At 37.1% G+C, this 27,414-nt stretch overlaps 2 protein-coding genes across 4 annotated transcripts; one reads left to right on the top strand and one right to left on the bottom strand.

Annotated features, from left to right (window-relative positions):
* Positions 1 to 759: 759 nt before the first annotated feature.
* Positions 760 to 9,139, bottom strand: LOC128226601 (pyroglutamyl-peptidase 1-like). The gene is made up of 7 exons (XM_052936556.1): positions 8,994 to 9,139; positions 6,467 to 6,594; positions 6,126 to 6,154; positions 2,865 to 3,035; positions 2,418 to 2,650; positions 2,072 to 2,164; positions 760 to 1,728 (listed from the first exon to the last, which is right to left on the bottom strand). The coding sequence occupies exons 3-7, from the start codon at positions 6,144 to 6,146 to the stop codon at positions 1,614 to 1,616; spliced, it is 633 nt and encodes a 210-aa protein (XP_052792516.1). The 5' UTR covers positions 6,147 to 6,154; positions 6,467 to 6,594; positions 8,994 to 9,139; the 3' UTR covers positions 760 to 1,613.
* On the top strand, positions 8,891 to 27,385 carry LOC128226597 (importin-11-like). Of its 3 annotated transcripts, none has more exons than XM_052936553.1 (25): positions 8,891 to 8,943; positions 9,869 to 10,021; positions 10,149 to 10,249; positions 10,499 to 10,775; positions 11,107 to 11,236; positions 11,546 to 11,653; positions 12,247 to 12,317; positions 12,793 to 12,886; positions 13,252 to 13,347; positions 13,563 to 13,715; positions 14,146 to 14,186; positions 14,416 to 14,554; positions 15,296 to 15,401; positions 15,813 to 15,976; positions 16,513 to 16,553; positions 17,033 to 17,098; positions 18,617 to 18,781; positions 19,172 to 19,364; positions 19,588 to 19,667; positions 20,980 to 21,156; positions 21,449 to 21,562; positions 22,425 to 22,546; positions 22,930 to 23,031; positions 23,291 to 23,366; positions 23,570 to 27,385. In XM_052936553.1, exons 2-25 carry the CDS (start codon positions 9,881 to 9,883, stop codon positions 23,729 to 23,731), a joined length of 2,919 nt encoding a protein of 972 aa, XP_052792513.1. In that variant the 5' UTR covers positions 8,891 to 8,943; positions 9,869 to 9,880; the 3' UTR covers positions 23,732 to 27,385. The 3 variants fall into 3 exon arrangements, with proteins under 3 accessions (XP_052792513.1, XP_052792512.1, XP_052792511.1); XM_052936552.1 differs by lacking the exon at positions 8,891 to 8,943 and adding an exon at positions 9,133 to 9,208; XM_052936551.1 differs by lacking the exon at positions 8,891 to 8,943 and adding an exon at positions 9,141 to 9,163.
* Positions 27,386 to 27,414: the final 29 nt, after the last annotated feature.

The following is a 27,414-nucleotide window of genomic DNA, read 5'->3' as shown; positions in this document are numbered from 1 at the left end:
ACAGTAATATCTGATATACCATCCAGGTTTGGTCGATGACAAATCACAACCGTGTAATACAAAGACAATGTGGACTGATTATTCAGAACTTTGTTAAAGGTAATAAAGTTGTTAATGCCATCGCTTTTAACTTACGAATCCCAATTGCTCTGGATTTTACTGAATACACTTGAGATTTATGGTGTCATTAATTATGCTATTAATTTTAACAAATTTCTGAAGAATCGACCCCATGTGTAGCAAATGTCATTTCTGCAGGGTAAACTGCTTAGAATAGTAATACCTAGTTGATGAAATTAATTGCATATTTGGTAATTTCTTAGGCGTGAAATACGCAAATATGCAGCTTAATTATCTGAGGCACTGCAGGTACTTATGCCCCTTCAACAGAGAAAGAACGCCACGAATCCAAGACTTCGGTCTTACACGCGACACGCTTTTTGTCTCATGGTGAACATTTATGCCAGGTTTCTTCAGAGTCTTCCATTGCATAAGCAAGTTACAGCCCGGAGCCCGGACAAGTCAAAATAAAATAGATTTTGACAATGACCCTTACTTGTGACCTTGACCTTTGTCTTACATGCACGTGTATTTCACACGAATAGCCGTCCTCTCATGGTGGAAATTTGTGCCAGGCAATTTCAAAATCCCACAATGCGTGGCCCAGTTACAGGATAAGCCAACCGCAAGGACGCTCATACACCGGACCGTCATTGTGGCGACTATGCAAAGTAGACCGCAATCGAGATCGACAAAACAAATGGTTTTACTTTTTATCATGATACAAAGTTCTGTCAGTGAGATTATTAGATATAACATATGTGCATGAATGGAAGTTAACAAAAAAATCATAGCCGCTTTTAAAACGTCCCCGTCCTTCCGTAGATTTTAAGTAAGATCCAACCCGAGCGTAGGGTGTTTTGCGAGAACGAGGTTAACCGAGTTTCCGGCTGAAACCCTATGCGCGTGTGTTCGAATGAACTTTTCTCCCACCTCAGATTAGTAGATCCAATAATTCAATCATGCTAGAATATAAATATCTTCCATGGCCGAGAGTGTAAGATAGGTTCATCCCAACCCTCGCGCAGGTTGTTTTGCGGAAACTCGGTAAAACTCGTTTCCGCCCTAAACACCCTACGCTCGGGGCGGAGTGAACCTATATTACACTTTCGGCCATGGAAGATACTTATAATCGTACACGAGCGGCCATTGTAGATGTTTTTTCCAACCAAGTTAAACGAAATATATTAAATACATGTATATATGTATATTTATTTTTTAATTACGAGTAAGTTTTTATGAGTACCTGTGGGCAAGATAAGGACTGCCAGCATGACCAAATATTTGGATATTCTTATCTGGGATGGGTAAACTTTATTATCCTGTATATGTAAATGTAACTAAATCCAAAGATCTCAAACATATGAAATAAGACAATTCATAACTATCTCGTCACAACGAAATATCCGGAGTATAAATATAATAAAGAATGCAATATCATAAAACATCACTGAAGCAGTTATACAAATATACAATATCGTAATACGATGTCCGTTCGATAAGATTGTCTGTGCAAAGTTTAGTAAAAACTACTAAACCACGCCTGCTTGTGATCATACGCTCTCCACCTGCTCGCTGTCGCCCCTGCCATCGGTGCCGCACCGCTCCCCAACCTGCTTCAACATCTCCAGGATGGCAACTTTCAGGGCCTCCGCCATCTCGTGCACGCTGTAAGATATATATATATATATACACGTGCAGTGCTAGGAGGCCGTTAAACCAAACAACCTAGGAGTGGCTCCTCTCTAGGTACGAACATCGAACCTAGGATTGTTGAAGACTCGGACCCCATTTGTACACGTATTGTTCACCGATTGTAAATACATGTATTACAAAAGCCCTGATAATATTGAAGTATCAATAAAGACAGATTTTAAATGATACTTATAGTCTAATACTGTTGGTTTGCAAACCAAGTTAAGGTCAAACTATTTGTTGCATTTGGAAAAAGTTAAGCAACCTTCAGAGAAACCGTATTGCATGCATATACGTTAAATCAAATGTAGCTCACGTGTATGGCTTTCCGATGGGCGGCACGTGCACAAACGCGCACCTGTCCCGGTTGATGTGCAGCGAGGAGTAAAAGGAAAAGTCACACAAGTACCTACAAACAAAAACAAGATATAAACACCCTACGTTCCGCGAAAACGGCGATGCTCACAACTTCATTATATACAGTTCATTTTCCAGTGGTATTATATATAAATAATACGGATAAAGACAATTAAAAATTTAAAATTGAATATCCGCTTACATTTACGATATAAATATATATACCGGTCGGTGGATGGGTGTATGCTTGGATGGATGGATGGGTGGGTGGACAGGTGGATGGATGGATGGACAGATAGATATACCTTCCGGCGTCTTTCGATATAACGGCTTTCGTTTTGCACGCCGAATCATTCACCACCGTGCAGACCGCTTCCATGTCGATACCGGCCAGGATGCAGTCGTCCGCCGTCTCCACGCAGCACAGACCGTCCGCCGCGCATCCCTCCACATCGGGCCGATCATATCCGGTGTTGTGGCCCCTCGTCTCTAGCGTGAGCTCCGAGGCGACACCAGACACCCCCACGTGCACAACCAGCTGGAAAGATTGAAACTTACATTAGCTGACGTCTCGCATAACTGTGTCGTCCGTTTCGGACAAATGGTTGTCTCACATCAGAGGTCACACGTAACAGTAAAGTGTGTATGGAATACGTCAGATTAGCTTCAGTTTAAACACAAACGATGAAAGTGGATTAATCATGGGTTCCGAATATAACTTTCCCTACCAAGACGTACAGTCGATCACTTACATCAGGTTTATGTTCGGTCCAGAGATCTGGGACCTTCTGCTTGACAGTAGTGTAGACGACCGGTAACTGGTGTGTGACCAGTTGCACGTCCTCACCCAGAGTAAGCTCCCGTAGCTGCTTTACGCATTCCCAACTGGCATTTGTATGATGTTCGCCGAATGGACCAAACCCTTTTATATTCAAAGACACGTTAAATGTCATGCTAGATAAAACTATTCGCCAGATGTTTAAAGTCACACATATAGTTAAGGTATATCATGACGCATACACGCATGTTAATGAATAAGACTAGATACAAATGCGAAATCACGAACAGGGAATATGAGCCACCTTTATGATATTATTGCAACGTTACAAGCAAAACCAAACAGTCAAACGCAGAACTTGACAGGCCTCTTTCAACAGAGACTGTTAATTTGTTAAGCTATTATAGGCTGTGTAACGTTTTAGATTCATTTAGAAGGCTTCCGCCTCCGAAGCACAACCACTACAGACTGAGAGGTTGCGAGATAAGACGTACGTGTATGTATACGTGTAGTTACACGCACATGTAAGAGTTGCAGCTGAGTTGAAAGGTTGTTCAAAAGTTGAAATTGTAGGCTGGCTGATAGTCGCATAAACCTCTCATCTCGTGCTCACCGTACAACATGCTGAACTTTTACAATATACGCATACCTGAGGGGTTTGTGCTACTACTTATATATTAGTTTATCCATATGTGTCTGTACACTGTACATGTTTATAATGTTTGTATGGGTCTTTTTGTCAAAAACGACTTGTATACTTAACATCAACGTGCATACATAGACACCGTGCAGCTCCGCGGACATGTTCACGTACATGTAGTGCCTTACAACCTTTCTAGTCCTTCGCTACCTCTTTACCGTTAGAGCTACAGCGTCTTTTATACTGAATGTTAATGGCATATATACTTAAAATTATATTTTAAAGGAAACCAAGGTAAGAAATAACCATTTACTGATTCCAAACATGACAATCTCCAAAATATTACGAACAATAAAATATTAATAGTGGGGCTGTTAAGGGCAGATTTTGGTAGAATCGTGCACTTTGGGTTAAAAGCATGAAACTTGGCACACATACAAAACATCCTCTACTGATTAGTTTTAGAAATGGACCCAAGTCAGCAGCGCCCCCTGGTGACCGTGGTGGCCGCCGAAATGGCCGACCATTTCTTCAAATGCTTATATCTTTGTAACTATATGTCATAGACTCATGTTCTTGGTGTCTAAATATACAGATTTTAGGCCAAGGAAGCCGTTTGGCACACAAATAATTTGATATATAAGTATTTACCTTTTAAAAACGTTTATTTGATTTAAAATGGTAATTTGATACAACCAGTGAATCAGTGTAAGTAGTAAAAATAGAAACGACTGTTTGAATTGTGCCAACCAATCAACCCACATATGTATAATATGTTATAAAAACTTATAACAATTAAAGGACTTGTATTACCACAGCAAATAACAGTGCGGAATTAATACTATACATGCCCAATATGAGCGACATTACAAGTTATTGTATAAAAACATTAATACTAAGGGTTTTCATACATCCTATATGATACCCTGGGAAAATCAGCTGTAAAAACCTCATACTCGTGAATATTTGATAAGGTGAAATCCAGCCGCTTGATTGGTCGCATGAGACACACCTCATGCGGTGCGGAAATGGCCGAGAAGTTACGGATTAATTCACGGTTCGAAATAATCCAATGAGATCACGGCTTACAAATCGTTTTAGGCAGGAGATTGCTCATCACAAAGGAGTTTTTTTTCCTTTTTGTTATCGGCAATTTCATTGGTCGGAACATGGTAACGAATATTCAAGAGTTATGAAGTTTCCCTAGCCAATTTGCCAAGGGTATTATATAGGTTATGATAGGCTGGGGTGCCGAGAATGACATAAGGCATTCGTCGCTTATTGTACATCTCACGTGAGAATCATGAATAAAGGTTTATATCACTATTTAATCTACACATGTATAGTCACTCTTGGTAACAGTTGCCTTTACAATGGCCAAGGGCCTAAAACTGATGGCTAGCCTTGCTGCATTTGCACAAACTCCTGCATGCCTTCCTACAATGTCAGTGTATCAGTACATTACACATGCCTTGTGCCTGACCAATGGTGGTCCATTTATGTGTCCGCGAACCATCACTTTGGTGACATCCCCACTTTACAGCACTTGTTATATGGGTAATATTTGTAGTGATTGACCCAGACATGCCCTGCTTGTAAGGCAGTTCGTAGGTTATGTTGTTTCAGGGCTGCCTGTGTTGGAGGAATATTTTCCAATGCTCTAGATTGATGTGTAAAGAGATGCTGCCTTGCTTCAATTACCTCAGTCTGTTGACATGTTTTATCGTACAAGAGAATAACATATTTCTCTTGAACAATTGTGGTGACAAGTATATTGGGGGAGAGGGGGGGGGGGGGGCAGAAGGGACTAACGAGAATACATCCCTCGTTTCCATGCTGTCTTCTTGCCGATGCCTACAATGACGGACATTGTGTAACTTCCCGTGAACGCATGTATAGGTCAATGCTGGTTCTCGAGGTGGGCCTGAAGTAGTTGTAATAGTATGTGTTGCAATTTACCTATTGGTACACTACTTGGATGGCCAAAGAAGGTAAGGATTAAACAGGATGACGAAAAACAGTGGTGGCGTAACTATACGACATGTTTGTTTTAGAACAGAAACATGGAATGGTTCAAACATTACCATGAGGGAATGCCGTTGCAGCCTTTTGTCCTACGCTTGAAGACAATCGTTAAGTAATAAAGATTACTGGGAAAATGCCATATATTAAAGAGTTTTGGGTCCAGTAACTTTTATAGATTTCCTAGATACCAGGATTATGATTGTTTAATATTCGTCGGTGGTGTTGCCAAAGATGGCCATTTTAATTGATATAAAAGTTATTTCTGGAACAAAAACACTTTATATATCATTTTTTTGTGTTCCCAGTGGCTTCCTTGGCCTAAAATATGTATATTTAGACACCAAGAACATGAGTCTATGACATATAGTTACAAAGATAAAAGCATTTGAAGAAATGGTCGGCCATTTTGGCGGCCGCCACGGTCACCAAGGGGCGCTGCTGACTTGGGTCCATATCTAAAAATAATCCGTAGGGGATGTTTTGTATGTGTGCCAAGTTTTGTTCTTTAACCCAAAGTGCATGATTTTATGCTTTGCCGCCCCACTATAACGAGGAAAAGGAAAACCTATCAGTGACGAGTACAGTCTTCATCTGTGTATCTAAACAAAAACAAGCAGGAATGAGAATTTTAACAAAGAATGAAAGAATGAAACGTCTGCTCGATCATTATCAAATGTAAAGCATTGCAGTACGTGTCAATACAAGAACTAGGTGTGTTACATCGGCCCCGTGACTGCCACATAACACATGCCACAATTATGTGCGTTTTATATGTTGCGTTAAACATTAAATGTATTCAAAGTTCTCAAAAGTTTAGCACTCCATGTTGATAGCATATACGTCTCAAAGAAAGATACTTTAATCATTCTTTTAATAATCGGACATGAACACACAAATAAAAAATGACAAACCTGGCTGTACAATTTATATTCTTGGCATCAACTGTTTTTTTATGAAGTATGGGTATTGGCGTAGCTAGATCAGACCTGGTAGGACCACCGGAAATCGTTTTCCTGTATACCCTGAGGTGCACTTGACACTATGATGAAAAGAATAAAACAAGTTTGTCATAAAGATTTGCGATGCATTTAAGCACTGAAAATCGCAAGGAAAACCAAACTGATATGATAGCTCAGTTGCTTTTCCCAATGACCCCGTTGCTGCCGCCCACATCCCGTCGTCGTTAATAATGTCCCCGTTGTCGTCACTCCTGTCGCCGTAAACAACGACCCAGACAATGCCATTGACCCTACCGTCGACGTTCACAATGGCCTCGTCGTCATCACTTACTTTAGTCTCCCGTCGCCGTTCACAAAGGCTCCTTCGTCGTCACTTACCCTCCGTCGACGTTAACAATGGCGCTGTCATCGTCACTTCCATACCCTCCCGTTGTCGTTCATATAAGCACAGTCGTCATCACTGACCCTATAGTCGCAGTTCACAATGGCCTCATCGTCGTCACTTAACCTCTCGTTGCAGTTCGCAAAGGCCCCTTTGTCGTCTCTGATTCTCCCGTCGCCGTTCACTATGGCCCAGTCGTAGTAACAAAACTTCCGTCCGTTCAAAATGGCCCTGCCGTCGCTACTTACCCCCGTCCGTTCACAAGGGCCCTGTCACAGTCAATAAACCTCCGTCCGTTCACAATGGCCATGTCGTCATACACCCACCTGTATCCGTTTACAATGGCCCCCTTGCCGTCACAAACCCTCCCGTCGCCGGTAACAATGGCCTATGGTCGTCACAACCTCCAGTCGCCGTTAACAATGGCATATGGTCGTCACAAACCCGTTCCAATCGGCTCCGTCGTCGCCACTGACGCTCCCGTCGTCGTTTACAATGGCCCCGTTGTCGTCACTGACTCTCCCGTCGTCATGTCCACAATGGTTCCATTGTCGTAACTGACCTTCCCGGGTCGTCGTCAATTACAATGGCCCCGTCGTCCTGACCACAATGGTCCCATCGTCGTAACTGACCTGCCCGTCGTCAATTACAATGGCCCCGTCGTCCTGTCCACAATGGTTCCATTGTCGTAACTGACCTGCCCGTCGTCAATTACAATGGCCCCGTCGTCCTGTCCACAATGGTTCCATTGTCGTAACTGACCTTCTCGTCGTTAATTACAATGGCCCCGTTGTCCTGTCCACAATGTTTCCATTGTCGTAACAGACCTTCCCGTCGTCAATTACAATGGCCCCGTCGTCTTGTCCACAATGGTCCAATCGTCGTAACTGACTTTCCCGTCGTCAATTACAATGGCCCCGTTGTCCTAAGGTTTTGCATTGGATAAAGTGACAATACGACATTCAACACTGATTGAGTTGTTCGGGTTCAGGTCAGACGGCTCGCTAATAATAAAACGTACTACATGAAGAAAAGGTATATACGAGGATATTTGGTTAAGATTGTGGACGTGAGCAAATCCCCTCCACCAATTATTAATTTAACGATTAAACATATACATGTCAATCAATATATTGAGAAAAGGGATTGAACTGTTTTCAAAAACATTCTTAGGAAGCCTTTGTATGTATAGTTTTTAACAACCATTACTTTCGGCACTAAGCACTTCGACACATTATGACGTTCTTCATCGTTATTATATATATTATGAAACTATTACATCTGTTAATTACGATAGCGTAATGGTCATGCAAAACGGCCTCGAAGGCGCATTTAAAAACAGGTATTGGTTAGAAACCTCTCCTTTCAGCCAAATGATTGGATGGAATGTGTAGCGGCTTTAGTTTGGAGATAATTTATGCACGGTCCTATATCAAATTTAAAAAACGATCACGTGTTAGGATTTAATGTTAAGAATAAACCACAAAACAAGGATGTCGAGCTATGTTTCGTATACATTTTGCAAAATGCAAACTTTGTTTATAGAATTTGTTGACCCAAAGCGCTCCGTGTTCCACACCCCTGGTTTCCTTAACAACGTTTACTAGAATACTAGAATACCATTTAATCGTGTCATATCAATCACATAATCAAATATTTTTTAAAAATCGGCCTATATATATATATATATATATATATTAAGATATTTTATTATAGTATATAGCCCATATAGAACATTAAAAAAAGTTTGTTTCAATCACTTGTGGTCATATCTACACAAAATCATGAAATGTTCCCTTTCTGTTTCTTAAATGATACGAAATAGGTGACGTTTTGGAACTTTGGGTTGACATTACATAGGTATGTTGATATTTAAAAATACAAAGCCTGTTCAAGAATTTTACTATCAGACCTCGTACATTTCAGTTCTGAAAGAGGGGCGACATATCCCAAGTTACGACAGGCGATGATGCCCTATAACAGAATGCCGATAACGACGATCAATGTCGTCCGAAAATGTGAAACCTGCACCGTACGATAGTAATAGGTAAAAATAGTTATACCAAACAATAAAATACAGTAGACTGTCATACAGACCTTTAAGTTTAGTATATTTCCTCTCGTGCTTTGAACTGTCCTACACTTTTACATTTTGGTATGAAAAACACTAATTTCCTTAGTTTATAAGCTGTATAACTTTCCTTCATTTAATTTTCTTTGGGACAGTTGCAGAGCGTTGTGCTTACTCGAAATATCCGTCAGCTATAGTATGAGTTCGTGAAAATATATTAAATCCTGATAAAATTGCTTAAGTATGTTTATGGTGATTCTCAAGATGTACAAATATATAGTTTAAGATCTTTCGGGTTATCATTATGATTTCTTCATCCCACAATGACATCCAAGATTTATAGTGTATTCGTAATCATACAGTTCGTACCAATTTATGCTGAATTCAACTTTATATTCTTGGGAACATTTTGGATGTATTTATGATTTGGCAGACTCATTCTGTATAACAACTCGTTTAAGTTACTCAATACTTATTTCTTTGTATAATTCAAACACATTCAAAAGCTTAACACCTAAATACTAAAATAGTATCAGAAACAGTTGATCAGTCGTTGAGCCTGTGTGTTCTTTTCTTATCAGAAAATAACATAAAATCAATGTGCACCTTGAAATCTTGTCCATAAAATAACTGCGATCAAAGGTGAAACGCACATTTTTTTTTTACTCAAACATTTCAATTAAATCATTAAACAGTATTTTAATGTCAATGCCATTTTCTATGTATCATAAGTACTTGAAATATTATATAAATTCTAAATTGAACTCTTATCCTGCCCAGGAAAGTGTATTAATTTTCACATTGTTCATATGATAATTTACATATTAAATTGTAAACTTTTTGTACGCTCTGTAAATTAGCAAAGGAATATTCAAATAATATTAATCCAAATCTATTTCAGTTTGATAAGTTCATGATGGAACCAACCGATTCTGGAGCAATGATCCTGGACACCTTGACAAGGGCTTGCAGCCAGGACTCCGCGGTGCTCACGCCTGCGGAACACCAGCTCCAGCAGTGGCAAACACAGCCAGGATTCTACACAGCACTCTCAGTAATTAATTGCTTTTATAAGTAATTGTTGATCATACATAAATATATATATATATAGACATACATATATTCCATTAATAAAGATAATCAGAAACTTTGACTCAGTTAATTCGTTTTTTTTCTTGTAGAGTATATTCTGCAATCATGAGATTGCAGTAAACGTCAGATGGCTAGCTGTAATGTACATAAAGAATGGAGTAGAGAAATATTGGAGAAGAACTGCACCGAAGTAAGATGATTTAAATGCTTTAATTGCTTTGAACTAAGCTTTCAATGCCTCCAAAGTAAGAATCTTTAGCTTTCAAGGTGGTGTTCAAACATTTTGTATTAACTAGTATATTATGTGCATATATAATTTGTATCTACTTCATGAATGGTTTCTATTAGTAATAAGACAAGGAGTAAGATCATCATCATGTATCATACGAAATTAGTTTATCTAAATTATAAGTAAGGTTTCTGTCATCTTACATAACAGCGCCATGCGGGAAGAGGAAAAAGATGTCATACGGCAGAGAGTGTTGGCAAACTTCAACGAGCCGTCCCCTCAGATTTGCACCCAGATGGCGGTTCTGGTGGCCAAGATTGCACGGGTTGATTGTCCACGTAACTGGCCAAGTCTCTTGCCCACCCTGCTTCAGACAGTTCGCTGTGATAATTTACTGTTGCAGGAGCGGTCTCTCATGGTTTTACACCATGTTGTGAAAATTCTCGCCTCCAAACGCCTGGCACCTGATAGGAAACTGTTTGAAGATGTAAATTTAGTTTATATCATGAATTTCATGGTTAATTATGTTATGAAGTAATACAGAAATGTAGATTTAAGACAATTCTTTTCATTGCCTTGATTGCTTTTTGATAATAGACATTAACCCCTTGTGAGTTGACTTATGGACATGAAATATTTTTATCAACTGCCAAATACTTTTTAAATTAAACTGAATAAAATCAATATGCTGAATTGAGATTAATGCTTTGATAAGAAGGTGTATGAACATATAACATAATACAACCAATCTCCTGCAATTGTTATATGTTTGCTGTTTAATAGTTGCGATGAGCCATTAATATATATTGCTGTATCAGTTGACCAGTGAGGTGTTTGGCTATCTGTACCAGCTATGGCAGGACCAGTTAGGTGACTTCCTCCAGCAGGCATCCGTACACAGCGACAACATGGAGATGAACATTGACAGAACCACACTCTCACTCAAAAGTGGGCGGAGTTTTAATAAGAAGAATATTAAAATCTAACTATTCTAGTATAGATCTACTAATTTACATGTTTATCATATTGATGTCATTTTTCCAACTGTATATTGTTTGTGAGTGTCCTTCATTTTTGGACAATGATTATGTTAACAGTGAGAACAATAGCTTACCATGATAATAATATTTTTGATTCTGTATACTGTGGAATAATTATGCAACTTATTTTTATGACGATTGTAACTGTATAGAAATTGTGTGCAGAAAATATTTGTTATGTTCTGTAAGTATTATATTTTGTTTGTTTTTTATTTAGTATTGCGGCGGTTAGTGACTTTTGGATTCCGAGACCCAGCTGCAAATCAAGAAGCCATGAGTTTTCTTAATCAAGTGTTCGTCAAATTGGATGCCATGCTTGAGTGTAGTAAGTACAGTACTTTTAACTTTTTGATTGTTCTTATTACTAACACCTTTGTTTGTTTATTCGTTGTGATTTGTCTGCTTTTCATTTGCATAACCTAAAATTCAGTAATTCTATAAATGTTTCAACACTTTGGGAACAAGTCATGTTCACTGTTCAAAATGTGTTGATTTAGAGATCTTTTGTAATAAAACTTGAATAACTATCAACACAATTATATCTAACTTATCTTTTTTGATATGCACGAAATTTCTTAAAATTAAGTTGTAGTTCTGTGTTAGAAAGCTCTACAGTGCTATGGTGTACATGTTTTATTCCTGCTGACTGAAAATGAAAGTGTTCTGATCTTATCTCAAAGTTTATTAGTTTTATAGATTGCTTTTTTTACAATTAATATTGGCCATTTTCACGGTATTTGAATTTTGCATCGCCAATAATCAATCAAATGCAAGCAGCAGGAAATTGAATATATATTTCACTAGTTTTTAATTTTTAACCCTGTAGTTTTGTGTAAAAAAAATCACACAACAATTAAAACCTTGCAAGATTAAAACAATCTACAGTGTTTATCTACAGTGTTTATTTCTGTTGTTTAGGACAGAGCCTGTGGGGAAATCAGAGAATGCTGGAGAAATGTGAGAGGATGATCAACTTACTCACAAAAGTGGTACGTGCTGTTTCTAACCCTTGTTATTATCTTTTTGTTATTCTATTGTTAATACTTGCATTTTCAAGATATACACTAATGATATTTGACTATTTGTAGCTGATAGCTCAGTTACCTAGTAGGAGCACAATACATCTATCATCTTTAGTGCATGCTTGAAGTTATACATCTTTCTGCAGTCCAAACCAAGTATTAGAAATTATTATTTTGAGTAAGACTGACCATGGCATTAATTTTATAGGAATTGTTTAATTGTCCTTAATTAACCATGTTTATCTGTCAGAGATAAAATTGGATTAAAAAGTGTCATCAGTTATCTGATATCATCAAACAGGCATGTTTAAAACACACCAGGGAACAGACTTGAGAGAGATTTATATCTGCTAACACTGTATTCATAATCAAGCTACAATATATGAATTTAAACTAAACTATAACCAAAACTAAATTCATATCAGCCTTTCTTGTATGACAGTTGCTGGACTCTCTGGAACACCATCCAGTCTGCTATATACAGTTCATACAGCGATCCCTCGAGTTTGTTGTCAGATACAACTTCTCTAATGCAAGTATGTGATATATTTTCAAGTTATTTTGTGCTCATCTGTTGTTGTTTTTTAAGAAAAAGTTGTAAGTTGATATTATCATAGCCTCTACATTGTCGTTTGCAAGCATCATCATGCCAAAACAATAATTTTGGCTGTAACTCAAAAAGCATTTAGGACATTTAAATGAAACATTGTACGTAGGTTCCCAAAGTCCCAAAGACAATGCACACTGGTGAAGCATTATCCATACTGGTAATTCTCGCTTTAATAATAGACTGATAAAATAGTGTTTGTTTTAATAATGATGAGAACTTCATTATGATTACTATTTGAACTGTTTGGTTATTGATCTGCCTTTGTGTGTACTTGTTCTTGTTTGTCTGCAGGTTTGTTGTATGAGAGATTCACTGTGAACTGCTTTAACCTGATGAAAAACATCCTCTTGTGTGATGCATACAGACCAAGCAAACATGAAAACTTGGGTGAGTTAAGTATTTTGCGAGCCAATATGTATTTTTATTTTTTTTACAATAAACATTTCTTTATATTCACAAAGTGGTGAAATGTAATTTAATATTGCTGCTAAGCCCATAATATGCTGGTGAATACAAATCACCCTGCTTTTGTACTAGCTGTGATGCATAATTTTGTTCAAGAGAGGCTTTCAAAGAGCCTGAACGTCTATGACTTATTTCAGAGCCAGACAGTATTAAGATGCAAGCATACAAGATCAAGATGTGTTTCTTCACATACAGCACACTACAGGAGATCTGTCATCGCCTCATATCCCAGTATTTCCTCCTGAATCACGAGGACCTTGCCACGTGGGACTCCGACCCAGAAGAGTTCTGTAGGTTGAGCTTAGATCATTCTGATTGTAATTAAAGCTGATAGTTTATTTGATTTCACTTCAATGCATTGTGGTAGAAATCAGCACTGATGACCATTTTGAGATGATGTAAGAATGTTTCATGGTGAGGATCTAACCCACAACTTCATTAGTATGGTTAAAAAGATATATTTTGTGTAGATATTTTCATCAATAACAGTAGGAATGACTTTGACATTAATATTTATGACTAAAGAAATTGTTTCAAAAGGGGCTAATAGGAAGTTATTTTAAAAGGGGTCTTGCCCCTGCCCCTTTACCCTGTTTTGAGCATGAATCCCTCATACTCAAACAGTCCTCCAGCTATTTTTCAGGATTGACAATAATCCGATGTTAGAATCCCTGAGTTAAACCCGTGATTCATCCCTTAATTTGTTTATCACTTGAACAGGTCAAGAAGAAGTTGGTGATTCCTACAGATACTCCTTGAGGGTAAATGGTTTTGTAATTCTGGTGTTAAAGCTGTGTATGATAAGTACATTTACATTTTGTAGTTTGTTCCATTAAATATGAGAAATACTTTGGAAAGTTAAAGCTGATTCAGCCGTAGCAATAAATTTATGAAATATGTAACATGTAAAGTGTCTTGAACTTTTTTATTTAGAAAGTGGAAATGTTGTGTATGTTGTCTTAGCTGCTTTATTTTCTGCCCACGTTTTAGCCATGTACAGAGACATTGTTCGTGAGCCTGTTCAAAGAGTTTCGTCTGACTCTGAACGAAATTCTTATCAAGATGGTGCAGGCCACACAGGGAACATGTGACGTGGAGAACTTCCAGACTATCCTTAGAAATGATGCCGGTATGGGACAAGAGTTGTTTTGTTTATTTATATTATAAACTTTATAAATATGAAGGATTGACAGGGTTCATATGGTCAAGAACGTCAGAGGATTTTTGAATTGGTATAGATATTTGGAAAAGGGCAAAAGTCAGGGAAAGACAGCAAATTTAAAACCTGTGCTTGACCAGAGCTGTAGAAGCAATATGTAAAAAGAGAAGAATGAATGAAAACAAGCTTTAGCAGTTCTTATTTGGGTTGCTAAAAAAGGACATTTCTCTTGTAAGCACTATATATTCTTAACTTTCACATCTGAATATTACAGTATAGTTTATCTGTCATAAGGTCTGTCTATCAAATTAGTTGAGAATCTTGATAGGAGAATTGAGACTATAGATTAGGTCTTAGGTGAAAAATATTAATCATTATTGGCATAATCATGATTAAAAGAATAACCCACATATTTATCATGCTCATAGATGACCAGTTAAGTTTCAGTGAACACTGATAGTTAGGTCACAGAAAAGATTTTTTAATTTTGCTTAATTCTGATTGAATTTTACATAATGATATTCTTAAGAGACATGTTAAATCGGAGATATAAAGCATCTAGCACAAAAGTCATTAATAGGATTTCTCTTACTGTCTGTGAACACTCATTGAAGTTTTTACCTTACAAAACTTGTATTATAATTGTGTTGGAAAACTTTTAAGAAGTTTTAATTGTAATACCTATCATTTATATGTGTGTATATGTTTCAGTATACCATGCTGTTGGTCAGGCAGCGTTTGACCTGTTTGATGATATCGACTTTGACCAGTGGTTTACCTCACATCTTCTTCAAGAATTGAAGATCTCCCATAATAAGTAAGTACAACTATAAATTTTTAAAAAGTGGGTCACAAGTCACAGTGCATATTCATATGTACTTGAATCAGTGATGGAAATGGAAGTCTGGCTGTAAATATGTTGGTACCTTTTTTCCAATTGCATTCAATAATGTTTTACCCCATTTGCTGGTTACATGTACATTTATAAGATAATGATTCAATGATCATAAGCTACAATCAATAGTTTGTTTGACATTTAACTACCAACATTTTACGTTGAGCATAGGTAGGGTATTTTTAAAAAAATAAAATTGTCTGAACTCCTTAATTCCGTGAAGAAACTGAGAAAACTTTCTGGTTGCGAGTATTTATGTGGTTGGCCATGTAAAATAAACAAACTATTTAATAGTTATAGCATGATATAAACATTTATGTTCTTTCTTGTTAGTTACCGTATTCTGCGTCGCCGTGTGATCTGGCTGTGTGGTCAGTGGGTGGGGGTGAAACTGTCAGCCCAGCTCCGCCCACAGCTGTATGCAGCCATCTGCCCGCTCCTGCAGACCTCGGAGGACCTGGTCGTCAGACTTGAGGCTGCCAACACTCTCAAACTTGATATCCTTTGGAACATTGGGATATTTAATTTTATTACATTTTTGCTGATGTCATTAGATGTAGACATATATGTTTTCTTTTAACAGGATCTTGCATGACACCCAACTGCATCTTGTTATAAAATAACCCATAGTAATTGGTAGGTGTAGTAGACAAATGCCATCTTTTACTTATATGTTGTTTTTTGCAAAGAAAAGGTTTAAGCCTTGTCACAAACTTGATGTCTTGCAGAATGTTTACCTAGGCCATATCTAATTTATCGCTTAATATATGAACGTTTTTACCATTGATATGATACATGAGTGTAACCCATTACTGTGCCTTTAATAATTGTCAACACATTTGGACAAAATTTGGCATTTGTATCCAGTGCACTTGCTGAACTTATTTGTCAGTAAAATAAGATATTGCCTGACTTAGATTGATTTGTGCATTTATTCCATCTGTGATTAATTTCTAGGAGGTTGACATTAAAGCAGCTTTTTGGTGGTTCAGAATAAACAATGACTGCTTGTTAGTTCCTTAACAGTTCTCACCTGTTGATGATTTTGAGTTCAGTGTTGAGCAGTTCTTACCAGTAAGTATTAGCATCAGTATATTGTCCACTCAATCACTTAAAAAAGCCTTGTCCAATCATCACCAAATTTGGTCAGAATGTTTTTTGGCATAATATCTTGGACATGTTCACTAACTATCCATATCACTGTAGTCACTCGAGAGTTATCACCCTTTAATCATAGAAATTACCTAAAATTGTTCTTGTCTGCTCAATTACTGTAGAAGTCTTTCCAACCATCACCAAATTGTTCAGAATGTGTATGGGCAGCATATCATGGTCAGGTTCGATAAAGAGCCATATCCACTCAGTCACTCCAGAGTTATGACCCTTGAATTGGCAAAAAGTGTCTCTACAGTGTTCAATCTTTAAATTAGGCTTAACATACAACACTTACGAAATTAGGAAGAGCCTTTTTAGTGACAGTTGTGCTCTTGTGTAACCTGAAATATATTGACTGGTATGTGTTGATGTTTTATGACTTGTTCCCACTCTTTCAGTATCTGGAGGTGCTTTTCTCATTATTATTCCAACTTCTTAAAGAAGTACAACAATGTGATACAAAGGTAAGCTTTCATTTATTTGCATGTTGTATTCATGAGTTTGGTTTCATTAAAAGTTAACTACGAAATAGCTCATTATCAATAATAAGTCTCGAGCAAAGCATTGTGGCCACTTAGGTTTTATTTGGTCAAGCATTGTCCTTGTCTGCAGTGTTATCACCCTCTGCAGCCTCATCATCGGTGTCATGCTTCTAATTTCAATCCATAACTTTTTCGTATTACTTGCTGTAGAGTCTTTAAGACTGGTATGCATGTAATTGTCATGGTCAGTGGATGTGCCTACTGTTTTTAGCTTGACTATTCGAAGAATAAGGAGAGCTATACTAATCACCCAAGCGTCGGCGTCGGTATCACCCCTTGTTTAAGGTTTTGCCTGCAAGCACACATAGGTTAATATCTAAGCAACTACTTGAGTTATTGCATTGAGACTTTATACAATGGTACTCAACCATCCAACCTACTTAATTAATCAAGTTTTATAACTCTACTTTGCATTTAATGCCAATAATAGGCCTTTATTATTTGACTTAGAAATTCTGGTTAAGGTTTTGCGTGCAAGCACACATAGGTTAATATCTCAGCAACTACTTGAGGTATTGCATTGAGACTTGATACAATGGTACTCGACCATCCAACCTAATTAATTTACCAAGTTAGATAACTCTAGTTTGCATTAAATTCAAATAATGGCCCCTTTTTTATTCAACATAGAAATTCTGGTTAAGGTTTTGCATGTAACCACTTTTAAGTCAATATTTATTTAATCAAGTAAGATAACTCTATCTTTCATATTATATAGTTTTTGTCCTTTTATTATGCGACTTAGAAATTCTGGTTAAGGTCTTGCATGTTAGCACACATAGGATAATATCTCAGCAACTACTTGATGTATTACATTGAGACTTTATATAATTGTATTCAACCATCCAACCTAATTGAATAACCAAGTTAGATAACTGTGTTTTGCATATAATGGCCCTTTATTATTACACTTAAAAATTCTGGTTAAAATTTTGCATGTAACCACATGTATGTTAATATCTCCGCACATTATGTATTGTATTGAAATCTAATCTAACAGTGATCCATGTTTCGCCAAAACTTTTCAATCCTTACACTGAAAAGCGGCGAAATAGTCGAGCGCGCTGTCTCTGTGACAGCTCTTGTTATTGTTCAGTATGTCAATGTCACAGTGATCTTTACACTCCCGACTGGTGACTAATCTGATTTGTTAAGTATTATTTCTGTAAACTTGGCTTATCAGTAATGTATATTGTATGCTCATAATATTGTTCCTTTCATGATTTTAATTTCCTAGTGTAGCGTGATTTCAATAACTAAAAGCCATCAATGAGAACTTGTTGGTTATGCTTGGATGATTCAGTTCATGTTTATGGTTAAAATATATGGCAATTGGCCACAATATTGTCCAAAATTGTAGCCTGGAATCATAGCCTTTATTTTGATATGATCAAACATAAACTGAGCCACTGTCTGTAACATTTCTTTTCAATGTTATAGATGCAGGTGCTGCATGTGATATCATTTGTGATAGAGCGTGTGGATGTTCAGATCCGTCCGTACGCTCGCTCTCTCATCTCCTACCTGCCTGCCCTGTGGGAGGAGGCAAGTGACCACAACATGCTCAAGTGTGCAATACTGACCACCCTCATACACCTGGTACAGGTAGGTCAACCTCCACATGGTCTAGTGTTTAATTCTTACCAACCCTCATACACCTGGGACAGGTATGTTAACCTCCACATGTTCTAGTGTTTAATTCTTACCAACCCTAATACACCTGGCTCAGAAATGATCCTTTACGTGTACGAAGGGTTATTTACGGTAGTAAACCCTGTGCTAAGAATATTAAAGTTAATGACTGTATATTTGATAGGTAACAAAATTCAAAACCAATGAGCTCAGATTTATCCAAATACCTTGTAACTGCTTGTCAATCGAGTCGATGACATGTATGTATATTTATTATTGTTCTGCATGTGCACTTTATTGCAAAAATAAACATCAAATTACCATATAACACCTGTTTTTCTCCAAAGCACCATACTTTTGCAGGGTTTTGGTTCTGGCAGTTGTGCGATGTATGAGTTCCTGCTGCCCATCATAGAGTTGAGCACAGACACCAGCAAGCCTGAACACATCTACCTCCTCGATGACGGCCTTGAACTCTGGCATGTAACCTTGATCAATGCTGGCAAGGTCACACCAGAACTTCTTAGCCTCTACAAAAATATGAAGAACCTTTTAGGTAAGGTGTTCAATCTTGATAGGTTTGTATTCACTATTGCTTGAAATTTTGTGCTCATCAATTACCAGTTGTGTGGAGTGTATGCCATTTGTATCTATGTAAACTGAATATAGAAACTATTATAATTGTAATTTAAGATTAATAAAGAAGAGTATTGATACACATTTTTAATCATAAGATTACCTGCCAATTAGTTTTAACTTTCCTTTGTTTGCCTTTCCAGAAATCAGCACAGAGAATTTAAGAATGTGCTTAAAAGTGATAGAGGATTACCTTATATTGGAACCAACAAAGTTTATGGAGGTATTCATCTAACTTTTACTTTCATTATAATATCAATCTTTTTATCCCCGCTAAACAAAGGGGTTCAGGAGGGAGGTATTGTTTTGGCGTTGTCCATTTGTCCATCTTTCCGACTCTTTTTTACCATATCTTGGTAGAGATTGGTTAGATAAAGATCAAACTTAGTCAAAATGTTCCCCTTGATGAAATATTGACATGTAAAAGTGAGTCACATGGGGTCAAACACTAGGTCACAAGGTCAAATCTAAGAAAAATCTTTGGAACACACAAGAGACATCATATTTGGTCAACTTTTGATCAAACTTGAGCAGAATATTCCCCTTGTTGAACTTTAGGACAGATTTAAAACTCGGTCACATGGGATATATAATGAGGTCACTAGGTCAAATCTTAGATATATTTTGTTTGGAACCTTATCATGGTGATTGATGGTCAGATTTTGTTCAAACTTAGTACCCTTGGTATAATATCTCTGCATTACTTAAGTGGGTCACATGGAGTCAAAATCTAGGTCATTAAGTCAAATAAAAACAAAATGGGCACATATTTGAGAATATCTTTCTGGTCCATTATTTATGAAAATAAATCCAAATATTATGGACTAGTTCAGTGAGGTCAAAAACTAGGTCACTAGGTCAATTGAATTGATGTAATCTTGGTAGGTTTAAAAGTGGGCCATATGGGATGCAAAACAGAGTAATATATCCTGTCAATCTGATATTTTTGAAATATTACTGGTCCAATTTTCACGCAACTAAATAAGAATGCTTGCCTTGATGAAATGTTTTATAAGTTTGAAAGTAGGTATTGTTGGGTTTAAGAAAACTAGGTTACTCTGTCAACTCTTAATGCTACACTGTATTCAATATTGTTAAATTTCAAACAGTTGCATAAAATCATATCTCATAAGAGTCCATAACTCTCTAGCTATATTGCTTGTTCTGGTTGGAATATAAATCACCAAAAATTGATTTTGATGCAGTCTACTTTGCCTAATCTGGTGGGATATCAATTCAACGAATTTGCTTGTTTTTCTTTTTATGCTGTTGAGGACACCTTTTAATTGCCCCATAATATGGACCATTGGTTTGGGACCATCTCATGCGGTCTTACAACATTCATTAACAATAATATTTCATACAATGTACATGCAATTATCTATTCTAGTTATCTCAAGCTGTACAAAAAAATAATTAACTGCTGTAGATGTGGATCATATTAAGTTTCAACATGAAAATATAAAGTCTGAAAGGATATACATTCATAACATTTCTTACCATATGATATCCATGATATTGTCATTCTATTGCAGTGTTACTCTACGGTATTGGTAGATTCCCTGTCGTCCCTGGTAACCGACCTGCGTCCAGAGGGTGTGATTCTTGTGCTCACCGTGGTAGAGCTCGTGTTCAAGGTATTTCCATCACAGGGACCACAGGTGTTCGCTCCCATGCTGCCAGGGTTTGTGCAGTCCATACTCAACCAGGATGTGAGTGACTAAACATTGAAATAATATTTATTTTGATTTTGATGGTAATATCTGTCCTCTAAAGCAGTTTCTGGTTTGTATCTGCTGTGGTAAAACTGTTGTAATGAGTTAATAATTGTTTTAAACATTTTTTTGCCAAAATTGAGTGCACATATGAAGCAAAACAAGATACCAGTACCAATACCAGTATAATACATGTAAGTATAATTTCACCTTGAAATACATAATCTTGTTTTGATGATGATCAATGTAAACATGTATATGTATCCTGAGGTGTTTGTTTTTTGACCAGGAGCACCCGATGGTGATGTCTATCTACATGACCTTGGTGGCCCGTGTCACTCTACAGAACCAAGACTACTTCTGGACGTTCATTGACCAGTTCTCAACACAGTCACACATTCAGGTATAGGGCTGAACATCGTCTCAGAGTTTTAAACTGGTTTACTCTGCATCTTTGCTTTTACCAATTTATTAATTTCATAATGACAGTCATAAATAAAACAATGCAAGCAAGTACAATATCGTCTCGAATATGACAGAGCAAAATAACAAATTAAACATGGTTAAAACTATGGGTAAAAATACTTGCACATGAACGATTCAGGGTTTACAGAATCAAGAATGAAGCAAATATGTATCTTTATGATAATTTCACATGGTTGATTAAATCATTACACTGGGCTGGGCTTATCATGTCCAGTTCAATGACATTGTTAAACTTGGCTGTTATTGGACAAAATATGTTATGAGGAAAAATTAAAAAAATTATTACCTTGTGGCTCTAAAAAAAATTTATATTTGAATTCTTGACGGCTGGTCTTGCCCCTGTAGTTTTCAGTGTATCATTTAAGATGCACTCTTACTCCCAAATGAGACTTAACACAATTAAAATTATTATTTTAATATTCCAAAGATGATCAATAAATGTTGAAAACAATGGTTCTTATGAAGGATACCGAGTTTAATTTGAAAGAAATGAGCATAAAACATGGTATTTCTACCTTATGAGACTATAGTAGACCACAGTATATCTTTGGGCATTCACCAATCAATTAATATTTTTGAGCTTCGTGCTATTAAATGCACAGTTACAATCTTGTTATCAGTAATAAATATTGCCCATAAATGCATTATTTAGTAAGTAGATAAAGTTAGTATATATTGATTTTGAATAAGAGTGTCACTTTAACATTAGTCATATATTTCGGATACCTTTTAATAAATATACACTACTTGCAATGATATGCATTCTGTTGTTTCCTTAGAGTACTGAGCTTATGGGCCTGCTGCTGGCGGCATGGATGGAGGGCATAGATAACATGACCCAACCAGAGAAACGTAAACTCTCCTCGCTAGCTCTAGCCAGTCTCCTCACAGCAAACAACAGGTACTAGTGTGGTCTTCATGTTGTGATTGGAGGGTTGAATATTGTTGTATGCATTTCAGCGGTTTTTTAATATGCTGCATTTTGAAACAATTTTGAACAGGAAAATGTTTAAATACTAATCGCAAAATACAGTATATACTGATCATTGATTGAAAAATGTTATTTACTTTTGAGATAAAATTAAATACTCGTAGTTTGTTTTTGTATTGTTTTGCTTCAAGTAAGCCTTTCTTTTCTTGAACATATGCAAACCAAGGGCTCAGTGGCAGACAGACATTACTCCATATACGAATGGGAGTTTGTCCATCTCGCACTTAGCCCACAAAATGTCGGTTAATATTGACATCTGTCATAATAAGAAAAATTGTTTTCATAAATTGCAGTGGAGTATTGGAGAAGTTTGGGAGTATTGTGAGTGTGTGTGTCCAGGTGCTACATGATGTCTGCCGTGTCCCCGTGGATGAGGAAACAGCCATACAGCTCGAGTAAGGCTTCAGTTAAATCATGCTGTTGTTATGTATCCGATAGCTATCTATGTCTTCCATTTATTGCTGTCAAATACCGATGGTTTATCTTTCTTGCATACCAGACATCCGATCTTACATACACAAGAAAGATAATGGGTAAGAAAAATGTTAATCATATGAATGTTAAAATCTTACCATCAGTGCTGTTAGTAGCTGGTCATTTTCCAAACCGATTTATGACTGCACAAGGAGTGTCACTGTTTAAATGGTGTTTCAGTGCGCTAGTTATAGCTGATGGAGATGAACGCGGGGAGGATGAACACGAGACAGAACAGGAGAAACGCAAACGGGCCGTGAGTGAATAAAGCAGTACATAAAATAAAGCCTTCTGTGATACCATACAATCAAAATTTCATAACAGGTGAAGCTTGGTTGTTCTTCTGATATAAAGGTTTCCTTTTTCTTTCCTCATTAAAGAAAGTTATATGTCATGGCTTAAAATCATAATTATATAGTATTTAGTTATTTGGTGCAGGTTATTTGTTCTATATTCCAGCTGACATTAAAGGACCCTGTTCACACGATCCCGTTGAAGGATTTTGTCTTCCAGCAGCTGCGCCAGGTTCACAACCAGCATGGGGATGAAACATTCGACCGCCTAACACGACAGATCGACCCCGACGTCTACCTCCAGTTGCAACAGTTCTCCAAGACTTGATGAATCACTTAGGAACGAATATTGACAAAAGACATAGTGATCAATTAAACACATTTTAATGTACAGTTATATTCTCAGTTGAGAATCAAGGTTCATCAGTCAGTCAATAACTATTCCTAGCTGATGATGTGCTGTTGTGCCATAGTGACTGCATGAAATTTTAACTTGCACATACTACATATTTCATGTTTTCCAAAGGAAGTTTGGTTTTAATACCAAGAATGGTATAATGAAAGATTGGATCATAGGATTGTTTGTGTTCATTTGTTCACAAGACAGATCTGTCTTTGTTTCTACACTGTGCTAGGCTTTAAGTTTTATCAAGCAAGGCTGTGATCTGTTCATGTTTTCAATTTGTACATTAATTGGTAAGGTCAGTGCAATGTCACTCCAACATTCATTTGCCCCTGGATGTCACTCCAACACGTATTTGCCCCTGGATGTCACTCCAACATGTATTTGACCCTGGATGTCACTCCAACATGTATTTGACCCTGGATGTCACTCGAACATTGATTTGACCCTGGATGTCACTCCAACTTTATTTGACCATGAAGGTCACACCAATATTCATTTGACCAATAAGTGGATAACAAGTTCATCAATAGATAGCAAGTGGTTGTATTATCCAATGGATTACAGTGACCACCCTTTACAAACATAGGACAAATGAACAAGTGGAACAAAACTCCCATTCATGTCATGTTAATTAGGAAAAGTAGATGCTGACCTTACCTGAGTGGATTTTAAATTTGAATGTAAGTCCTCACTTGTGTTCATTGGTACATATTGTGTATACATGAGTAAATATTCTAATACTATAGGTGTGCAGTATTGTACTTGACATTAATCAATCGTGCTTTTGCGTAAATAGGCCTGATAATAAATCGCATTCCTGGCAGTCTTTATTAACCAGGTTTTCACATAGTGAAACCTGGTTATTAGAATGGCGAACGTCGTTGTTCGGGCGGGTGGGCGGCCAGCCGGACGGCGTCAAACTCGCCTATGAAACTGAATAACTTTAGTAAGGGTTGACATATCTTGACCAAACTTGGTCTATAGAAAGAGTTATGGGTACCTTTCATGGGATTGCGTTTGGGGTCCCTAGGGTCAAGGTCAAGGTCACTGTTACTAAAAATAGAAAAACGGTTGAAACTAAATAACTTTAGTTAGGGATGACATATCTTGACTAAACTGGGTGTACAGGAAGAGTTTATAGATACCTTTCATGGGAATGAGTTTGGGGTCCCTAGGTTCAAAGTCAGGGTCACTGTTACTAAAAATAGAAAAACGGTTGAAACTGAAAAACTTTAGTTAGGGATGACATATTTTGACTAAGCTTGGTCTATAGGAAGAGTTTATGGAGATCTTTCATGGGATTGCATTTGGGGTCCCTAGGTTCAAGGTCAAGGTGACTGTTACTAAAAATAAAAAAACGGTTGAAACTGAATATCTTAAGTTAGGGTTGACATATCTTGACCAAGCTTGGTCTATAGAAAGAGTTTATGGGTACCTTTCATGGGATTGCGATTGGGGTCCCTAGGTTCAAGGTCAAGGTCACTGTTACTTAAAATAGAAAAACGGGTGAAACTAAATAACTTTAGGGCGGGATGACATATCTTGACTAAACTGGGTGTACAGGAACAGTTTGTAGATACCTTTCATTGGATTGCGTTTGGGGTCACTAGGGTCAAGGTCAAGGTCACTGTTACTAAAAATAGAAAAACGGTTGAAACTGAATAACTTTAGTTAGGGTTGACATATCTTGACCAAACTTTGTCTTTAGGAAGAGTTTATGGATACCTTTCATGGGATTGCATTTGGGGTCCCTAGGGTCAAGGTGACTGTTACTAAAAATAGAAAAATGGTTCAAACTGAATATCTTTAGTTAGGGTTGACATTTCTCGACCAAACTTGGTCCATAGGAAGAATTTATGGATACTTTCATGAGATTGCGTTTTGGAGTCCCTAGATTCAAGGTCATGATCACTGTTACTAAAAATAGAAAAACAGTTGAAATTGAATAGTTTTAGTCAGGGTCTACATATCTTGACCAAACCAGGTATAAAGGAAGAGTTTATGAATACCTTTCATGGGATTGCGTTTGGGGTCCCTAGATTCAAGGTCAAGGTCACTGTTACTAAAAATAGAAAAATGGTTGAAACTGAATAACTTAAGTTAGGGTTGACATATCCTGACACAACTTGGTATAAAGGAAGAGTTTATGGATACCTTTCAATGGATTGCATTTGGGGTCCCTAGGTTAAAGTTCACTGTTACTAAAAATAGAAAAACAGACACAGGCTGAAGTTCTTTTGTCAATCATTAAAAACCTGGTTTCGTCGCATTGCGGCGTTTCTTGTTTACATCCTGATATAATTCATTAATTGTGATTTTTCAAAACATATGCAAAAAGTTTATATATATTAATCAAACACATGTTGTGGTACTATCGTGAAAAACTTGCATTTTGTCATGGTTACATGCAACTGTTTCTTGTTGAATTGTTATTCGACTTTGTCACTTCTGTTTGTTGCCAGCTTCGCTTGATGGATGGGTTCACAGTATTCCTTACTTACAGTGCAGGTATTGTGATAGCCTTCGTGTCATTGTCAGTAACCCAACCTTGACCTCAGAACCTGTTCAAAACATTCAAATGAAACTCTGGAGGCATGTTGCCCGAGACGTTATGCACATGATCGCGTCACCTATACCTCTGACTTTTCTCTGACTTAAGTAATTGAGTTCTAACCCTCTAAGACTTGACAAACAAAGACAAGTGTTTGCATCCCCTTGCTGTACTCTTTTTTCATATATAACTGTATCTGTAAAAGTCCCGGCTGCCTATTTGCCTTCATTACAGGCTTTAAGTTCTTGTTCTGAAGTTTCATTCAATTGTCCAAATAATCTTGACGACATGGCGCTCTGCGGCTCAGTGGGTGGGGAGGCATTATGTTTGACAAACATCTGTTGTTAATAAATAACTGATGTCTTGTACATCCGCCATTTTGTCTATGTATAAATATGATCCATTGCTGTAACTGTGTATTGTCATGCTAGATATCTGGGTATGGAATCTCGTTTACCATTGTGTATAGTCTGTGGCTTGAAGAAAATATCACAAGAATTTAGATTGTAAAAATAGCAAAATAGTCCATGTTCAGAAGCTTTGGTGCAACATGGGTGCTGCAGTTATCATCGTGTTTTACAACTTCCTTTTGAGCATAACATTTTGATGTTAAATGTTTTACCAACAATTATTGCTGTTGTTTTAAAAACCATTTCTATACCCTTGGACACAATTATAACGTTTTTGCACAATGTCTTCCGGAGGAGTTTATGTCCCACGGCTGTTTTTACTGCTACTCTCTGTTGACTTTTTGTTAATGAATTTATTATTAGTTTATTATGTAATAGGCAATACTTAAGTCAGCAAATGCATCATTGAAATGGCTGTTTTATAAAAATGTATTTTATGGACATGTGTTGTATTTATTAAAATAAAAGTTGCTACAATTAGTTGAAGTTGATGGATACTAACTTGAACAGTATAGTATGTGTAGGCGTAATGATGTATTTCTTCAATCAGCATCTAGCCAAGTGTTATTTACTTGGTTTTATTGTGCAAGACTCAAACATATTTATTAAAAATCAGAGTCCGCGTTTTGTATGCTGAGGAAACT

The sequence above is a fragment of the Mya arenaria genome, chromosome 3, assembly GCF_026914265.1.
Source record: "Mya arenaria isolate MELC-2E11 chromosome 3, ASM2691426v1".
NCBI classification, from domain to species: domain Eukaryota; kingdom Metazoa; phylum Mollusca; class Bivalvia; order Myida; family Myidae; genus Mya; species Mya arenaria.
Note: the sequence above shows the minus strand (reverse complement) of the source record. Positions and strands in the feature narration are given on the sequence as shown.